This window comes from Gadus chalcogrammus, chromosome 12 (genome assembly GCF_026213295.1).
Source record: "Gadus chalcogrammus isolate NIFS_2021 chromosome 12, NIFS_Gcha_1.0, whole genome shotgun sequence".
Lineage (NCBI taxonomy): Eukaryota > Metazoa > Chordata > Actinopteri > Gadiformes > Gadidae > Gadus > Gadus chalcogrammus.
Genome location: NC_079423.1, coordinates 12,892,165 through 12,907,028, shown reverse-complemented (window position 1 = coordinate 12,907,028; position 14,864 = coordinate 12,892,165). Strand labels below are relative to the sequence as shown.

The window sequence follows — 14,864 nt, the reverse complement described above, 5'->3', positions numbered from 1 at the left end:
TTCCATTGCAACGATTGATTGAAGGTCTATCCAATAGCGTCCAGAGGCATTTTGGTCGGCCAATGATAACCCCCCTTGGAAATAGGAAATAAACTGAGAGATTCCAGACTAAAGTCTGTTGAGGTCATGTTGAGGTCAGGCTGCAGAGGCGTTTCTTGGATTTGAGGCCCATGGGGGCTTAGCCTGGACATCTGCATCTGTTATGAACTGGTTGTTTTTTAAGTTTATTGTGGACCTCAAAAGATGTACTTTACGTGCAAGATGAATTATGATATGAGAACTTGTTAATATTAGTAAAGTGTAAATGCAGTTCTTGACACTAATAGTTCCCAGTGTTTGGAAGTTGTCCCAGGTGGCTCCTTTGCATGGCTACTATCGGTAGATAGTAGACATCTCAATAACTACCATTCAATTTCCAAATTGTCCCGTCGGTCAAAACTTCTCAAACGTCAGCGATTAACAGCTGAAAGCATTCCTCTCGGAGACCTCCTTTCCAAGTCCACATCAATCTGATGTAATAGTTAATCATTGCACCACTCCAGCTGTTACACTAGTATTAGATGCCTCAAAATGGCCCTGAAAACTTAAAATAAAGTTTGAATGAACGAACAATTTTCTTTTAAATTCCTTTTATTACATCTTAAATGCAAATAATGTTTGCAAGAAAATGTAAACGCACATGTCACAAAGTTAGTGTATAAAAGTTGTTTAGAGACACGTTTTTAAAGCTTATTAGTCTCATTAAACCCCGTCATCAAACCCCAAATCCAGCATAGAAAGTGCGTAGTTTTTCTTGCATGTTCTAAATTTACAATTCAGAACATGCAGCCCTTTTAAGAGTTCAGACACTTGTCATGGCAGCAGTGAGGGTAGAAGAGCCTATAGCGTCGGAGACGTCTCTTGCACCGGGCTGCACACAGTTTCAATAGAGGAGAATTCAGGGAGCACGATGAATGACTGCATTAAAACAAGAACAAAAAGAGAAAAAGATTTACATTGAAGGCTGGTAATGAGTAGAATGGAAATATACATTTATTAACATGTGATACAAAAACACATAGTACATATTCAGACAGAAGATTTCCCCATAAATGGATGATGACGTGGAATAATTAATAATTTTGTACTTTTTGGGTTAACCGATCAACAAACTAAAATAACTGAGTTGAAACAATTTTTTTCATTTATTATTAAATGTTTTATAGAAATTGTACAACAGCTGGATACATATTTGTACATTATTTTCTATTTGAACATTTTGTGTTTATTTTCTTAAGGGGAAATTTAAGTAAATGCTGAATAAATGCATCATGTTTTCAAACTCAAAAATAATAGTTTGAATAAGCGTGATTTCAATATAGACCAAAATAATCGTGATTATGATTTTTTTCAACAAATCGAGCAGCCATATGTACAATGCTGAAGCGGGTTGACAACAAAATAATATTTTTTTGGAGTCCAGGAATATTTGGACTTCAACCCATGTCCAGTCTTTATACCAAATCTAATCTGGAATAAATCTGTCCTATTTCAACCAGCTAGCTAACCGTTTAGTTGGACAAGTGATTATCATTCAACTGTAATCACTGTTCTGCGCTTTTATCAAAACCGTCATTGACCTTTGTAATAAGGCCTCTATCGCTATGGAAACCAACAAATAATAATGAATCACGCTATTGAGAACTCTAGCAATACTTTGTCCATGGCGAAAAGTCTCATACACGCAGTTATTGTATTTCTTTAAGTCTAAAATTCTTCAAATTGATACAGAAGCTTGGTTCATAACCACATGCAGGGCTTACGATGACGCAGCCTGCTCTCGGGCAGGTCGCGCACATTCACCCGACAGGCGTCTCCCCGCATCTGAGCTGGAAGCGGATACAGCCCCTAGTGACACGACAAGACCAACAGGGCCATTGGAAATCACCTGTTCTCTTGCAGCTCCTGGTAGTCCGGCTGGATTGCGGTCATCCGTCATAACTCCTCTGCCACCCTGCGTCACATTGTCCTGGCGTTTGGCTCGGGGCACGGTCGGCTTGGGGTCCGAGGGTTTAGCCTCGGCCTCAGCTTGTTTGGTAGCATCGTGAGCTACAGTCCTCGGCGTGGCTCCTCGTAGCGACTCCTCCTCGTCCGCCTCGTCCACCTCCTCCCCCTCATACTCTTCTGAATCCCCGTCCCCCGGGGCGTGAGGCTCCCCGGCGGACAACTGCAGCGACGGCTCTATGGAGTCCGTCTCGTCTTGGCTGTAACCCTCGTCTCCTAGGGTCTCCACGGGCACCCTGGGGGGGGCTGCTACTGCGGCCGCCTCCGCCCCTCTGGGTCTCTGGACTCTCCGACGACGCACGGCGCCATTTGCACCTCGCACCCGCCGTCGCTGCAGTGGGGCGTCTCCAGCTCCTTGAGGCTCCGGGGTCATAAGATAGGCCGGGGGTGGCTGCGCGGGTTGAACCTGGGCCGGTGGTGGCTGAGCGGGTTGACACTGGGCAAGTTGTGGCTGAGCCCCCGCTGGAGGGAGGGGAGGGTCCCGAAGACGCAGGGGTCCCATTATACCGTGCTGGAACATTGCCTGCACCCCTCCATACATGACCACCTGTGCACAGAACAAAAAACAGTAGCGTATGCAAGTTATACCCCGGTCCTCCATTTGGAATTTGTATTACACAAGCAAGATCACCATGCTCTAAATCCCACATGCAGTGGATTTATACATTTTTGGCTTATTTCCATAGCCATTATTATTATTTATTTATTTATTTGATTAGGACATTGCACATTAATCAACATGTCAGCCAGAGCATCAATATAAATATGCCGGAGTTAGCTTAGTTGCTAACTTACATCCGTTGTCCTAAGGCAAAAAAAATAATAGTTTGAATAAGCGTGATTTCAACATAGACCAAAATAATATTATTCACCTTTTCAACATTATAAGTCAAACTGTCAGTTACCAAGACTTTGTTTGTTTGTTGCTCCCCCACCTACACCTTGTGATGTGTACCATGTTGGCACCATCCATTTCATCACTGATTTCATCAGTTACTTGGCAATACGTCATGTTGCAGAAATCAATCACTCGCCAAGCCGTTACACATGGCATTAAAAAGGGAGGTAGAGAGGTGGTCTGTGACGGCGTACTGCTATTCCCTACTTTTAAGTCAGTTAACAGATGCATTTAGAAAGCAGGTAGCCTGCGGGCGATGGGGGGGGGGGGGGGGAGAGAGCCCGGAACTTTTGCGCTGGGAATCGAACCCCCCCCCCCCCCCCCCCCCACCAACAAGACTGCCAGGTGCATGATGTAAAGAATAGCTACCAGGATAGAGAGCACGATGGTGATGAGGACGGGTAACTGCAGGGTGATGGGCAGGTCCTTCAGGAGGGCACGGAGGAACTCACTGATGCCCTGGCCGATGTGCTTCAGGGGCTCTGTGAAGAAGGTGGTGATGGTGACCGAGAAGGCCTGGAGAAGGGATGAAGGATGTTATCAACCATTCAGCTCAGAGTCTTCTGCTTAAACCACAGCTACATGCACGTCTTATTTTTCTTCCAGAATGAAAACTGAATTTTCTCGGAGGCCAATAGAGGCATTGCGATTAATAATAATAAATTGTACAGCCCTAAAGCACAGTAGACTCACCTTCGAAGGAGGCACCAGTAGGAATGGACTGACCATGAGGTCTTTATAATACTCATTGCAGGGGTCATCCTGCAGAGTCCAGGTAGTCCTGTACCATTCTGAAACCGAAAAAGAAATGTGCTAAGTAAATGTTTCTGAAAAAAATCCTTAATATATAACTGAATACTTATTTCACAAAATCAACACTGCCATTGAATAAGCAATATCTGTATGCACAACACCCACGTATGCATGTGTACTCACGGCTCCAGCTTACCTTTTAAATTATCAGTCCAGTCGATTTTCTTCATTCCAGTGCATTTCTCATACGCCGTGTCCATCTTCGCGAGTCGGCTCTGGTGCTGGGCAAATTCAATCTGAGGAGCACACATAACACACATAAGAGGTGCCGTTTGGAAGAGAAAGTGGGTGCACTGCATGGCTGTAAGGTAAGAGAGGCATCGCTGTTACCTTGTACAGGTAGAACCAGTTCCACACAATGCTGACGAGGAAACAGACTGCGAACATCCGTTTGAACTGGACGAACCAGGAGACCACGGCCCACAGCTGAGTGCAGATGACCGCCGCTATGACGAGGACGCAGAGAAACACCTGCATCGGGAAGGGGGGTGAACGCATGTTATACTTCAATTCATACTGGACTTGGTTGTACCTTATTATTATTTAGTTATGCCCTCATGAGATTTCTAGAGTATTCTCCTTATCCAACCTATACGACATGGTCATATTAGTTCCGACCAAAGGCTTCTTGGGTATGAACACTAACGTTGAAGTGTGCTTACTTTCAAGACAGTATCAATTTCCACTCCGAAGACGTCCTCAAAACGCCACTTCCAGGCCTCGAAGTCCAAAGGTTTCACGTCTATCAACAGTTGGCTGAGCACGTCGTCCATTGCCCCTTGCTGCCAGATCTCACCCGACTCCAGAAACTTCTGGATCTCTGTGACACCCCGTCTGGTGACTTTCACTTTAGCGTTATAGAAGCTGTCCGTGTTGTCGGTGGGCTGGAAATAAAATAAAATACCTTTAGAAATATTGCCCTGTTTGGTACTAATGTAGTTAAAGCAAGAGGGACAGAAGAAAGAAGAGCTGTGAGGAATGATGAAATACAACATAAAGCATTATGATTATGATGATGATTAAAAGATACATATGGTTTCTGTTTCATTCGCATTTTAAAACTTCTGCCGCAACTTCCATCTTTAGGCATGGCCACGGAGAGTTCAGCAGTGGGCCAGATCGACATCGCTAGGAGGAGCCAAAGTGGATTTTTTTTGTGCATGAATAGGTTAACCACTTGAAATAACCTACCAAGCCAACTTTCTCGATCAGCTTCAGAAATCTGGTCAAGAATCTCCTAAAAACAGGGCTGCATGTGGGCTGCTGTGAAATAGATGCAATGCTCTTCCGCAGATCTTCAACCTATAGAGGAAGAACCGTATACAGGATTACGAAAGTGGTAGATTTTTTATTTCCCTTTTGGATTGTATTTTTTTTGGATCAAGGATTTTCTTTTTAATGAAAGATAATGCTTTGATCGTGTGGCGGGTGTGTGTCCTCAAATAAATAATGCCAAACATTACTAACCTCTGTTTTTAACGCCGAAACTTGACTGCTACAATCCATATCTTCTTCGGCATGTTCCCTTCTTTTAGTGGGAACGTTGGGATACGTTGTTGGCTGTAAAACAACGTTAACAAATTGAGAGCTGCATGGTTCTGACCCACGCCAACTTCATGAAACTTTCTTAGTACAGTCGTTGTGTAACTGTTGAGCGTTATAATTAGCGATGTTGTATATGAAATCTGCATCACACCGTAGCTTTATACTATCCCAAGTCCACAAACCCCGGCACCTGCCTCCTCAGCAGGTGGGACCGTTCACATTCTGGTTTGAGGCGAATGGCAACAAAATAGGATTTTACCCCTTTTTCCTCTAAATTGGAGACCGATGGCATATATAACTATGTTGACGATCATATAAGACAAATAACTACGTTTAAAACAAAGTGATTTTTGTTCACTGGCTCTTAACAGTGAGCACACTGGCTCTTAACAGCGAGACAGCAATGGGTGAGAACATCGAAGTTTAGAACCAGTGTCATTGCGGTACATACACAGACCAAACCAAAGACATTGTTATGGGCCTCCATCCACAACATTTGGTCAAAATGTTCAAAAAAATCAAAAGAGTCACCACCCTACCTCTTTTGTACCTTGTTTTTTCATCGTTTTCGTGCCTGCATCGTAGTTCAACATATCGTAGGGGTCAAGCCATTCCTCTTCTGTCCGTACAAGTGCAGCCAGACTGCACATGAGGACGACGAGGCGCAGTCCCACACGGAATTGTGACATGGTGATCAGTGGATCCGTGGCATCAACACGCCTTATCTTAAACAAAAAAAATCATACAAATTACAATGCTTCATGGCTCGATGAAGCGGTTGTTATCTAGTTTGTGGCTGAGAATCGGAGAGGGAGTCCCTTCAACTTAGTTCGCGCCACCGGACGGAGTGTAAACAGTGAATAGAGCGTAACCATCCAAGGTATACTTACCACGAACCAGAGGATGGTGACACGATGGTATATGGTGGAAATGTATCAGACGATATTAGTTCACCGGTAGAAGTAATCGACGACCTGACATTTGCCCGAGCTGAATCTTCGGACGTGACAGCAAGCTCCATGAGCGAACGGTGCTGTATGTTTACTTCCGGAACCAAACTGCGCTCTTGTAGTTCCAGCACAGAACACTTCCGGAACGACAATGTGATTAAACGTGACATAAATACTTCGATTGTAGATGATCAGCACATCTGAATCAAATGTAGATTAGCATTAAAGCATGGGATAATGATTGCTAATGGGTTTTAACTATTAACACTGCCATGATTAAAGTAATGCTATTTTTTTTAAAGCTGTATACTTATAATTGTAATGAAGGAAAGCATTGTCACAGATAATCCAGAAAAATCTATCAATACATTGAATCGGGTTTGTAGAGATGCAACTTAATTTCATCCAATAGTACAAAAAAAAAATTTAGATGTTTTTTTTTATTGGTTTTCTATTGCAAAATATGCAATATCAGCTAAAGGTTGACAATGATGTGACATTTACAAACATTTGTAATATTATGTATATGCATTCATATTTTATGTGTATTATAGAGCAAACTCATCTATTGATTGGTTTTAATTAGCCCACACACAAAAAGTCTATACAGAGAGAAACCGACATCCTATAATTAGACACCCGAAAGCTTTCCAAACTTCACGAGACGTATGCATCATCAATGTGAAGGTCAACAGGTTATTATAAAAGGGTGTCAACTTTGACTTCCACCAACGACACAAGCCAAAGATGTGACCGCTGTCGTGGCTCTGTAGATGCCCTCCATTCAACCTCTCAGACCTGTCTTCCAAAGAACAAAAAGACAGAAAAAGAAAAAGTCCACCAGTCACCGGTCCAAAGCTCATTTTCCTTTCCTTCCGCCCTTCGGTACTCTTCCTTTCCCTGGTTTGGATCCCTTGGGTTTACCGCCCATACCGGGCTTGCCGCCTTTGCCTTTCCCGCCTTTCCCGCCTTTGCCGCCTTTCCCGCCCTTGCTGCGCTGCTCTTTGCGCTGCATGCCCCGCATGTCCTTCTTCATGCGGCTGTCCACCACCTTGAAGTGTCCCTTGACGCCGGACGGCCGGCCCACCCTGCCCCCCGAGCCCTTCTTGGCCACGACGTACGTCACCTCCCGCTTCTCCTCCTTCCCCACGCCCGCCTTCTTGTAGATGCTGTGGGAGGACGAAACGACAAGAGAGATGGTTCATTCGTAGTCGCGAGCCAAGATGCTAATACCATGGACGCTAATAGCATGGGCGCTGATAGATATATACACAGCATTGGCGGTGGTTTGCCGTACCTCTTGAGCGCGGACATTTTCTCTTTTTCGGAGATGTCGACTGTGTCCACCACGGCCTCTGCCTTCTTCTTCGCGGACTCCATCTTCTTCATCATCTGGAGACGCACACATAGAAAATAAATTAAAATCTTAGCAAGAGCAGCATTCCTTTTGACAACCTCCCCTTCAGTCACGCAAACGAACACTTTCTATATCCAGACCCTTCTCAGTGGTCAAGAAGAGAACATAAGTGCCATCATACGAGAGCTGCTCGATAATGGAAAAAAATAATCACAACCGCTTTGGTCAATATTGAAATCACGATTATTCAAACGATTATTTATGAGTTTGAAAACATGATGCATTTCTTCCCTCCAAAAAACACTTTGTAAATGAGTACTTAAAAACTTCCCCCTAAAGAAAATACAGAAAACTTTGAAATAGAAAATGTTGAGATTGAAAATAATGAAGAAATAGTTTTTTGCGTTGACGCAAAAATCGAAATCGCAATACATTTTTTATTAATCGCACAGCCCTACATCATATTCCTCTGGCTTTGGACCGTTCAGATGAACACATCCAAGGGTGCCCTGTGCTGCCCGCCCCCCCTCTCACCCTCTTCTTCTTCCTGGCCTTGGCCTCGGCCACGCGCTTGATGGGCCGGGCGTTGATCTCCTTCCACTTCTGCTTGAACTCGTCCACCATCGCCTGGGTCACCGGCACCGGCTTCTTGCGGTGCTTCCGCTCGTCGTCGAAGAACCACTCGGGCACCTCCCACTGGCCCTCGGAGTTGGCGAACCTGGTGGGACACGCCACCATGGGACACGGGGTCAGTACAGTGGTACTCAAACAGCCACAGCGGAATAATGGTTCGGCGCTCGCGACCCGGAGGATAGCACTTGGATGCCATCTTTTAAAAAAACAAGTGGAAAATGCCAACCTAACCACACACACAAAGATTTTCATTTCGCTATGGTACGATTATAATGTAATAGCAACTGCTAGTATCGTTATGGTTTTGTTCTGCCGAATGTGGACTAAGCTTTCAGAAGGGATTTTGAGGGTATATTTCTGCAGAGGACAGTCTGCATGAGTTTGTGTTCACTTCGCGGGCCCTTATAGTAAATGTCATCAAACTTCAAACAATATCATCTGGGTGGGATTAGACGAAGGTCCGGTCACACACACCTGTGGAAGGAGTCGTCCATGAGGTCTCTGCCCCGCTTCTTGGACGAGGCGATCTGACAGCCCAGGGCCAAGCCTTCTGCATCCAGCACTCTGTGTCTCTTGTCTGGCGCAAAGAGAAATTAAGAGACCTCATTACACACCTGAGATCCCTCATTCAGAGCTGACTGAATGTAAAAATTATCATTTATAAAAACACACTTGAAAATCCGGTCCCATTCAGGTATGCATTTATTAGTTATCAATCCGATTCAAGAGGACGTTCCTAAACCTAGCAGCCTCTTGAGTTTGATGCCGGCTCTGGTGATCTTGAGCAGATGAGCGAATGTCCCCCCATTTTAAAGTAGGGTCGAGGGTTGTACTCACTGCTGCGCTCCACGGGAACAACCTGGAAGTCCTCCTTAGCGGCTTTGGCCTTCAGCCCGCCGGCCCCTTTGCCTCGCCTCATTGTCGTAATGTCCCTAAAAAGGCACAACAAATATTAACCAAATGTGCTTCATTTATTTTTTTTTACCAGGGAACACAACATGAATAATGATTTCTTACGGTTCATCATCACTACTGTCCGAGTCCGAGTCACTGTTATATGCATCCTCGGTTTTCTGTGTTGGTCCCGCCTCCGCCTCTGGTTGGTCAGCTGTCACCTCCTCTTCCTCCAGCTCACCCTCACGGCTTTGTTCTGAAACCACAAAGGTTCTTATTGTTATTACGAAAAATGGCTTCATGAGTTATCGCTGGACCTTTCCCAATAATAACAACCATAATAAGAAAGATTATAACCTAGTGCCTCCTGGCTCTGCAGCTTCTCGGTCTGTTGGAGTTCATTCTCCGCGTCCTTCTCCAGGTCGATTTCGGAGAAGATCCCCTGAAGAGTAAACAGCCGTCTTCGTCAAAATATATCCTCTAAATCCATCTTCACGTACAATCTAGCTACACCACACACGTTGGCCTCTTATGTCCCTTCTGTGCGCATCTGAGAGACAAAGACAGGAAGGCGAATTAAAGGTGAACAGTCAAACAAACCTTGCTGAACCACAGGTTGGTCTCACGCTCTCTCTTCACATCTTTGTCTTCAAAGTTCACCAGCAGACCTCCTGGGCCCTTCTCCTCCTCCTCCTCCTCTTCCTCCTCCTTCTCTTTCTCGGCTGCTGCCTTTGCCTCCTTCAAGGCCACCCTGGAGTACAACAAAACGCAGTTTACTATACAAGCCAATGAAACTCTTACCTCAACCAACCTTGCCGGCGTACATTTTTTTTACTATAGGGGTTATTTATTTACCTCTGCTATGTTTTATTTTTACTACCCTTTTTATCTATAAATATTGAAATCTTTACACTAGGAAGTGCTAGCGAGCTGTTCTACAAAGGGTTGGAAAGAATTATGATCTATACAAGATATTGTTTTACATGGCATTATTTGAAACAATTGTTATTGGGGCTACCATAAGAGATAACAACATAAATACAATTTATTTAATATAGAACAAAAACTACACAAAACCTTTCTTAACTCGGCAAACAGTTTAGACTCCGATCCAGTGGTTCCCCTCAGACCATAAGACACACAAGCGCCCTTACTTTTTCTTCTGCTTCTCCAGCATATCCAGCTGCATCTCCTGCTCCTCCACCTCGTCCCTCTCTTCCTCATCTAGGTCAGAGGCCAGGGACATCTTGTCCTCCTCGTTGTCCTCCTCGTCTTCGGAGATGTGGAAGTGCTCCTCTCCCTCCACCAGGCTGTCGGCAGCCAGCATGTCCCCCTTGGAGATCTCCCCCAAGGCCTAGAAGGAGGAATGAATTAAGGCCACAATAAAGGCTTTTGACACTTTAAATTAAGCAATATTTATACTATACACACATGTCATTAATGAGCAGGTAGGATTTTGCATCTCGCCATAGGATGCCTAGGGGTAGGTTTTGAAGATGGGGATTGAACCTAGTAGCTTTCGCTGGAAGTCAAACACTGTGATCAACACGATCCTGTACCCATTGTCTCCTGAATGCAATCGAGTCGCTAATGCTAACAGCAAGGGGAAGTGTGTGTGTGTGTGTGTGTGTGTGTGTGTGTGTGTGTGTGTGTGTGTGTGTGTGTGTGTGTGTGTGTGTGTGTGTGTGTGTGTGTGTGTGTGTGTGTGTGTGTGTGTGTGTGTGTGTGTGTGTGTGTGTGTGTGTCACACACCTTGGCCTTGATGCTACTGAGACAGAACATGGCCGTGTCCTCGTTGTCGGCGATGGAGACACCGGGCAGGTCCATCTTCAGCTCCACCCTCTCCCTCTGCTTCCTCCTCTCCTTCAACAGCTTCTTCTTCTTCCTGCAGGGACACGCAGGCCCACGGGTGCATCAGTCAGGACCCTCTTGGGAGTTGTCATTTCAAGGGATGTATATCATGGTTTCACGTTGACCACAGAGAGGGTACATTTTTGCAGACTATATTCCAAATATATACATGTTTTAATCTAACCACACCCCTAAACAACCTTAACTTGTGTCACAGCGCCAATTCTTTTAAATGCGTTTCATTGATTGATACGTCATATCCATTAGGAACACCTGGGAATCCGTTGCGATCCCTTACCGTCTCAGATCGGCGATCTCCTCGGCCTTCAACTCCGCCAGTTGCGTCACCATCGCCTCGTTCTCCGCCTCGTCCTCCTTCTCCGTGGCGGTCTCCCCCTCCCCCTCCGCCGCGTCCACCTTGACGGGCTTATCCGGTTTCACGTCGGTGTCGCTGTCGTCGTCCTCCTCGTCAGAGTTCAGGCTGAAGGAGAATGAAAAAAAAAAAAAATGTAAACATCACATTTTGTGAAATTCTTTTATTTTTTAAGATTTATTTTCATATTTGTTTACTTTTTATAGAGTGAGATAGAGAGGAAGGTTTGGGAGATAGAGGGGAGGACATCCAGCAAATGACCCCGGGCAGGAATCGAACCCGGGTCACTGAAATTCTACCAATACTACTGACGTGCTGTTGGCTTACACAATCTCCTGGTCGCGTTGCTTGGCTTCATCCTTGATCTTCTTGGACAGATATCTCCTCAGCTTGGTCCGCCAGTTCAGCAGCAGACTGTTGTTGGAGGGAAGGGAGAGCAGGACAGACGGATTGAAACAAACGCAAAAAAAAAAAAAAAAAGTTATTAATAAAAAGCCAACAGAACAATACAAAGAAAAGAGTGATCGATACCAAAAGTTGAGGCGCACATCCTCAATATTTGTTATACATGATTTACGTAGTATCCATGCTTAGTTTTAAACATTCCAATTATTACTACATCGATAATGTTCCTCACATATACCAGCTAGATAGCACTTGACCTCATGTTAAACTTTGCACGACAACCCATTGGGTGTAAAAGCACCCAGCAAGTGTAGCATATTGTGTGCATAAAACTAGTTGAGAAAAACACTTGACTAATTCTTATTCGCAAATACATCCCAGAAAAGTCTTACCGGAGATCTTTGCGGCCCAGCACCTTGATGTCACGGCAACACTCTTTGACCTCGTCTGTAGTGATCTCCTGAGACTCCAGCTCTAGGCTGTCCAAAGTGATCTAGATGGCAAACAAAAACACATAAACTTTATTACATATAATGGAAAGCAGAACTTGAAGGTATTAAACCGTCCAATGGTCAAAGACCAAAGGCAAGCAATATAGGTCACTTGTTTTTACAGTACACAAGTCAAAGGACAAAGAGACCTACAGAGACTGCTGTAATTATAATTAGAGGGGGTTTAATGGGTCAAGTTAAAACTTAAAAACTTTTGAATACATGGGTTGAATATCATTAAGCATCTTACCGTGCTGGCCTTGCCCAGGAAATCCACAGGGTTCTCAGCTTTGAGAAACTCTGACAGTGTGAAGCTGTGATAGAGGGTCAGATCACCATCGGTGTATCCCTCCGCCTTAAACAGGGGAAAGCATGTTACTTTTTGCATTTAAGGAGCCGAGAACAACCTAATCAACCCTCAATCTGAAATGGATGCAGAACCCAACAAACCCACTGTTCATAAAAGGGTCAAAGTGATTAAGAAGCTTCTATCTATTTATTGTACCCATGCGCGCACGTCGATGCACACACACACACACACACACACCTTGGGCTTCTTGACAGGGATCAACTCCTTAACGGTCTTGGCCTGAACCTCCACCTCTTTGAAAGCATGCTTGGGGTCGAAGAACTTGCTGTCAATCTTGTCCGGGGCAAGGAAACCTACATAGCCAGAGAGAACAGGGCCATCCCTCAGGTTATCAAGCCTATGACCAACAATGAACACCCAAAAAATACGCCTTGTTAAGGATAAAGGGTGTATGTCGGCATCACTGACCCTGACAGACCACGAAGATCTCAGCAGACTCATTTCGGGAGGCCTGGGGCTTGGTGGCCTGCACCTTCTTGAAGAACTGCTGGAAGATCCAGAGCAGCGGCTGGTAGTCCTTGGAGCGGAAGACCTTGGTGATAAAGGAGCCCCCCTTGTTCAGGAACTCACAGGCCAGCTTCAGGGCCATGAGGGTGAGGTGAGCTGGAAGAACAGAAGGAGATTTAGCTTTGGCATTGAGAAGATTACTCTGTTGGGGATTTAATAATAATTTATGAATGCATTGGATTATCTTAGGTTTCCCTTAAAAATAAAACAAAAAGTGTGGAAATGTTTGTTGAATAATTGAAGAGTACCTACCCTGGGTGAAGGCGTCATGCTGCCAGTTGGCACCTACGTTGGGCGCACCGTCATTGAGGACAACATCCACCTTCCAGGTCTGCAGCTCCTTCCGAATAGCCTGGGAACAAGACATTTAGTGATCTATTATTACATTATTTAAGTGCTGGGCAATCGGAATTTAAGTCAAAGTCAGTGAACTTTATTGTCAGACCAACAAGTTACATATAGAGGACCAAAATTGCGTTTCCCCATACTCCAAATTTGCTATTAACATATTTACTACACAACATATAACATAATAGTGCAAAAAGACTTCAACTAAAATACACAACATATACAGACTCAATATGCGAGTTACTTCGAATTATGTAAACAAGGGAAGGTAATTAACAATAATTACTATATAAAGCACAAACAAAATTTTTATAATTCAATTAATTTTCAGCAACTCTACAAAATACAACTTATATTAACTTGGTAAGAAAATATATTGATTGTAAATAAACTAGGTCTTCATTGATTTTCCAATATGTGCATCAATTTATGTAGGACGTCATGTTTATTACAGATGATAGCAGGACCAGCTCCGACGGAATCAACGTCTTGTTCGTCAAATATAAATGTGAGAAAGGCTCTCTCACCTGTTTGCATTTGTCAGTAGTGATGTCTTCCTGTAGAGTCACCACATTAGGGATAGCTCTGATAGGCACCAAATCCACACCTGTAAATAAGGAAAACATCTCAAATACTGTCAACTGTACAACGCAAGGTATAAAAAGTCAACACTGAAGTGAAGGCAGAACACGTATTTGCATAACCATTATCAGACCACCATGCTTACCAATAATGAGGCTGGAGATGGGCATAAACTTTGAAGCCACTTGCAGCCTGTGATAGGAGATAGAATAAACGTGTAAGTGCTTAATTCTATCGAGTTGGTATTTAAATGTGGATGTCAGGGTTGTTTGAAGTCAGTCGAGACTCGAGAATGTACTCACCATCCGCCTGGGGCTGCACACAAGTCAACCAACGCTCTGGCTTTTTGTAAAAACTGGAATTTACGGTTAAGCTGAATTAACTTGAAGGAGGAACGAGACCGATAGCCTGTAGGAGAAAACAGTAAATTATCACATAACAGATCAACTTAACAAGTAATGCTTCTGATTGATATACCAACATCTACTGATGTCATGCCAACAGGGCTAGATTCTAAATTGCTAAAATAATCCGGATCTTAAATCCTTACCAGTTTCTTTGGCCAAGTGGTAGAACTTGTCCTTCCTGGCCTTTCCTATTTTTGATTTCTTTCCCATTTTGTTTCCTTTTGATTTTGTCCGTAATTATATGAAAATATTTTCTAACCGATCAAAACCCAGGGACCACACATCCCTGGAACAAAACACGTGTGGATCTCTGGGCGCATCTATTCTACGTCACAGGTCATGCGGTCGTCTTCTTCGCCGAAGTCATTTTGGCATTACTGCCATCTAGTGTTCTTAA

At 44.1% G+C, this 14,864-nt stretch overlaps 2 protein-coding genes across 2 annotated transcripts; both read right to left on the bottom strand.

The window, feature by feature from the left end:
- Nucleotides 1-593: 593 nt before the first annotated feature.
- Nucleotides 594-6,359, bottom strand: LOC130393124 (chloride channel CLIC-like protein 1). The gene is made up of 11 exons (XM_056603713.1): nucleotides 6,190-6,359; nucleotides 5,839-6,024; nucleotides 5,222-5,314; nucleotides 4,946-5,056; nucleotides 4,417-4,638; nucleotides 4,085-4,225; nucleotides 3,891-3,990; nucleotides 3,635-3,732; nucleotides 3,311-3,457; nucleotides 1,928-2,590; nucleotides 594-957 (listed from the first exon to the last, which is right to left on the bottom strand). The coding sequence occupies exons 2-11, from the start codon at nucleotides 5,986-5,988 to the stop codon at nucleotides 880-882; spliced, it is 1,803 nt and encodes a 600-aa protein (XP_056459688.1). The 5' UTR covers nucleotides 5,989-6,024; nucleotides 6,190-6,359; the 3' UTR covers nucleotides 594-879.
- Nucleotides 6,360-6,682: 323 nt separating this feature from the next.
- LOC130393123 (pre-rRNA 2'-O-ribose RNA methyltransferase FTSJ3-like) lies at nucleotides 6,683-14,788 on the bottom strand. Its single transcript, XM_056603712.1, has 21 exons — nucleotides 14,611-14,788; nucleotides 14,363-14,468; nucleotides 14,206-14,252; nucleotides 14,006-14,085; nucleotides 13,383-13,482; nucleotides 13,032-13,226; nucleotides 12,801-12,916; nucleotides 12,504-12,608; nucleotides 12,155-12,255; nucleotides 11,685-11,771; nucleotides 11,283-11,465; nucleotides 10,886-11,018; nucleotides 10,288-10,487; nucleotides 9,734-9,884; nucleotides 9,491-9,575; nucleotides 9,257-9,389; nucleotides 9,077-9,171; nucleotides 8,714-8,816; nucleotides 8,141-8,324; nucleotides 7,547-7,641; nucleotides 6,683-7,418 (listed from the first exon to the last, which is right to left on the bottom strand). Exons 1-21 carry the CDS (start codon nucleotides 14,675-14,677, stop codon nucleotides 7,109-7,111), a joined length of 2,676 nt encoding a protein of 891 aa, XP_056459687.1. The 5' UTR covers nucleotides 14,678-14,788; the 3' UTR covers nucleotides 6,683-7,108.
- Between the last annotated feature and the right edge of the window lie 76 nt (nucleotides 14,789-14,864).

Bases quoted from the DNA above. Each gene is read 5' to 3' on its own strand.
- LOC130393124 (XM_056603713.1), bottom strand. From the start codon at position 5,988: ATGTCACAATTCCGTGTGGGACTGCGCCTCGTCGTCCTCATGTGCAGT. The intron at 2,591-3,310 runs GTAGCTATTCTT...TTCTGTGCACAG, and splicing joins CCATCGTGCTCTCTATCCTG to GTGGTCATGTATGGAGGGGT. The intron at 958-1,927 runs GTGATTTCCAAT...GTTTTAATGCAG, and splicing joins CAGGAGCTGCAAGAGAACAG to TCATTCATCGTGCTCCCTGA.
- LOC130393123 (XM_056603712.1), bottom strand. From the start codon at position 14,677: ATGGGAAAGAAATCAAAAATAGGAAAGGCCAGGAAGGACAAGTTCTAC. The intron at 8,325-8,713 runs GTGTGTGTGACC...GTGTCCCACCAG, and splicing joins ATGGACGACTCCTTCCACAG to GTTCGCCAACTCCGAGGGCC. The intron at 7,419-7,546 runs GTACGGCAAACC...GTCCTCCCACAG, and splicing joins AAAATGTCCGCGCTCAAGAG to CATCTACAAGAAGGCGGGCG.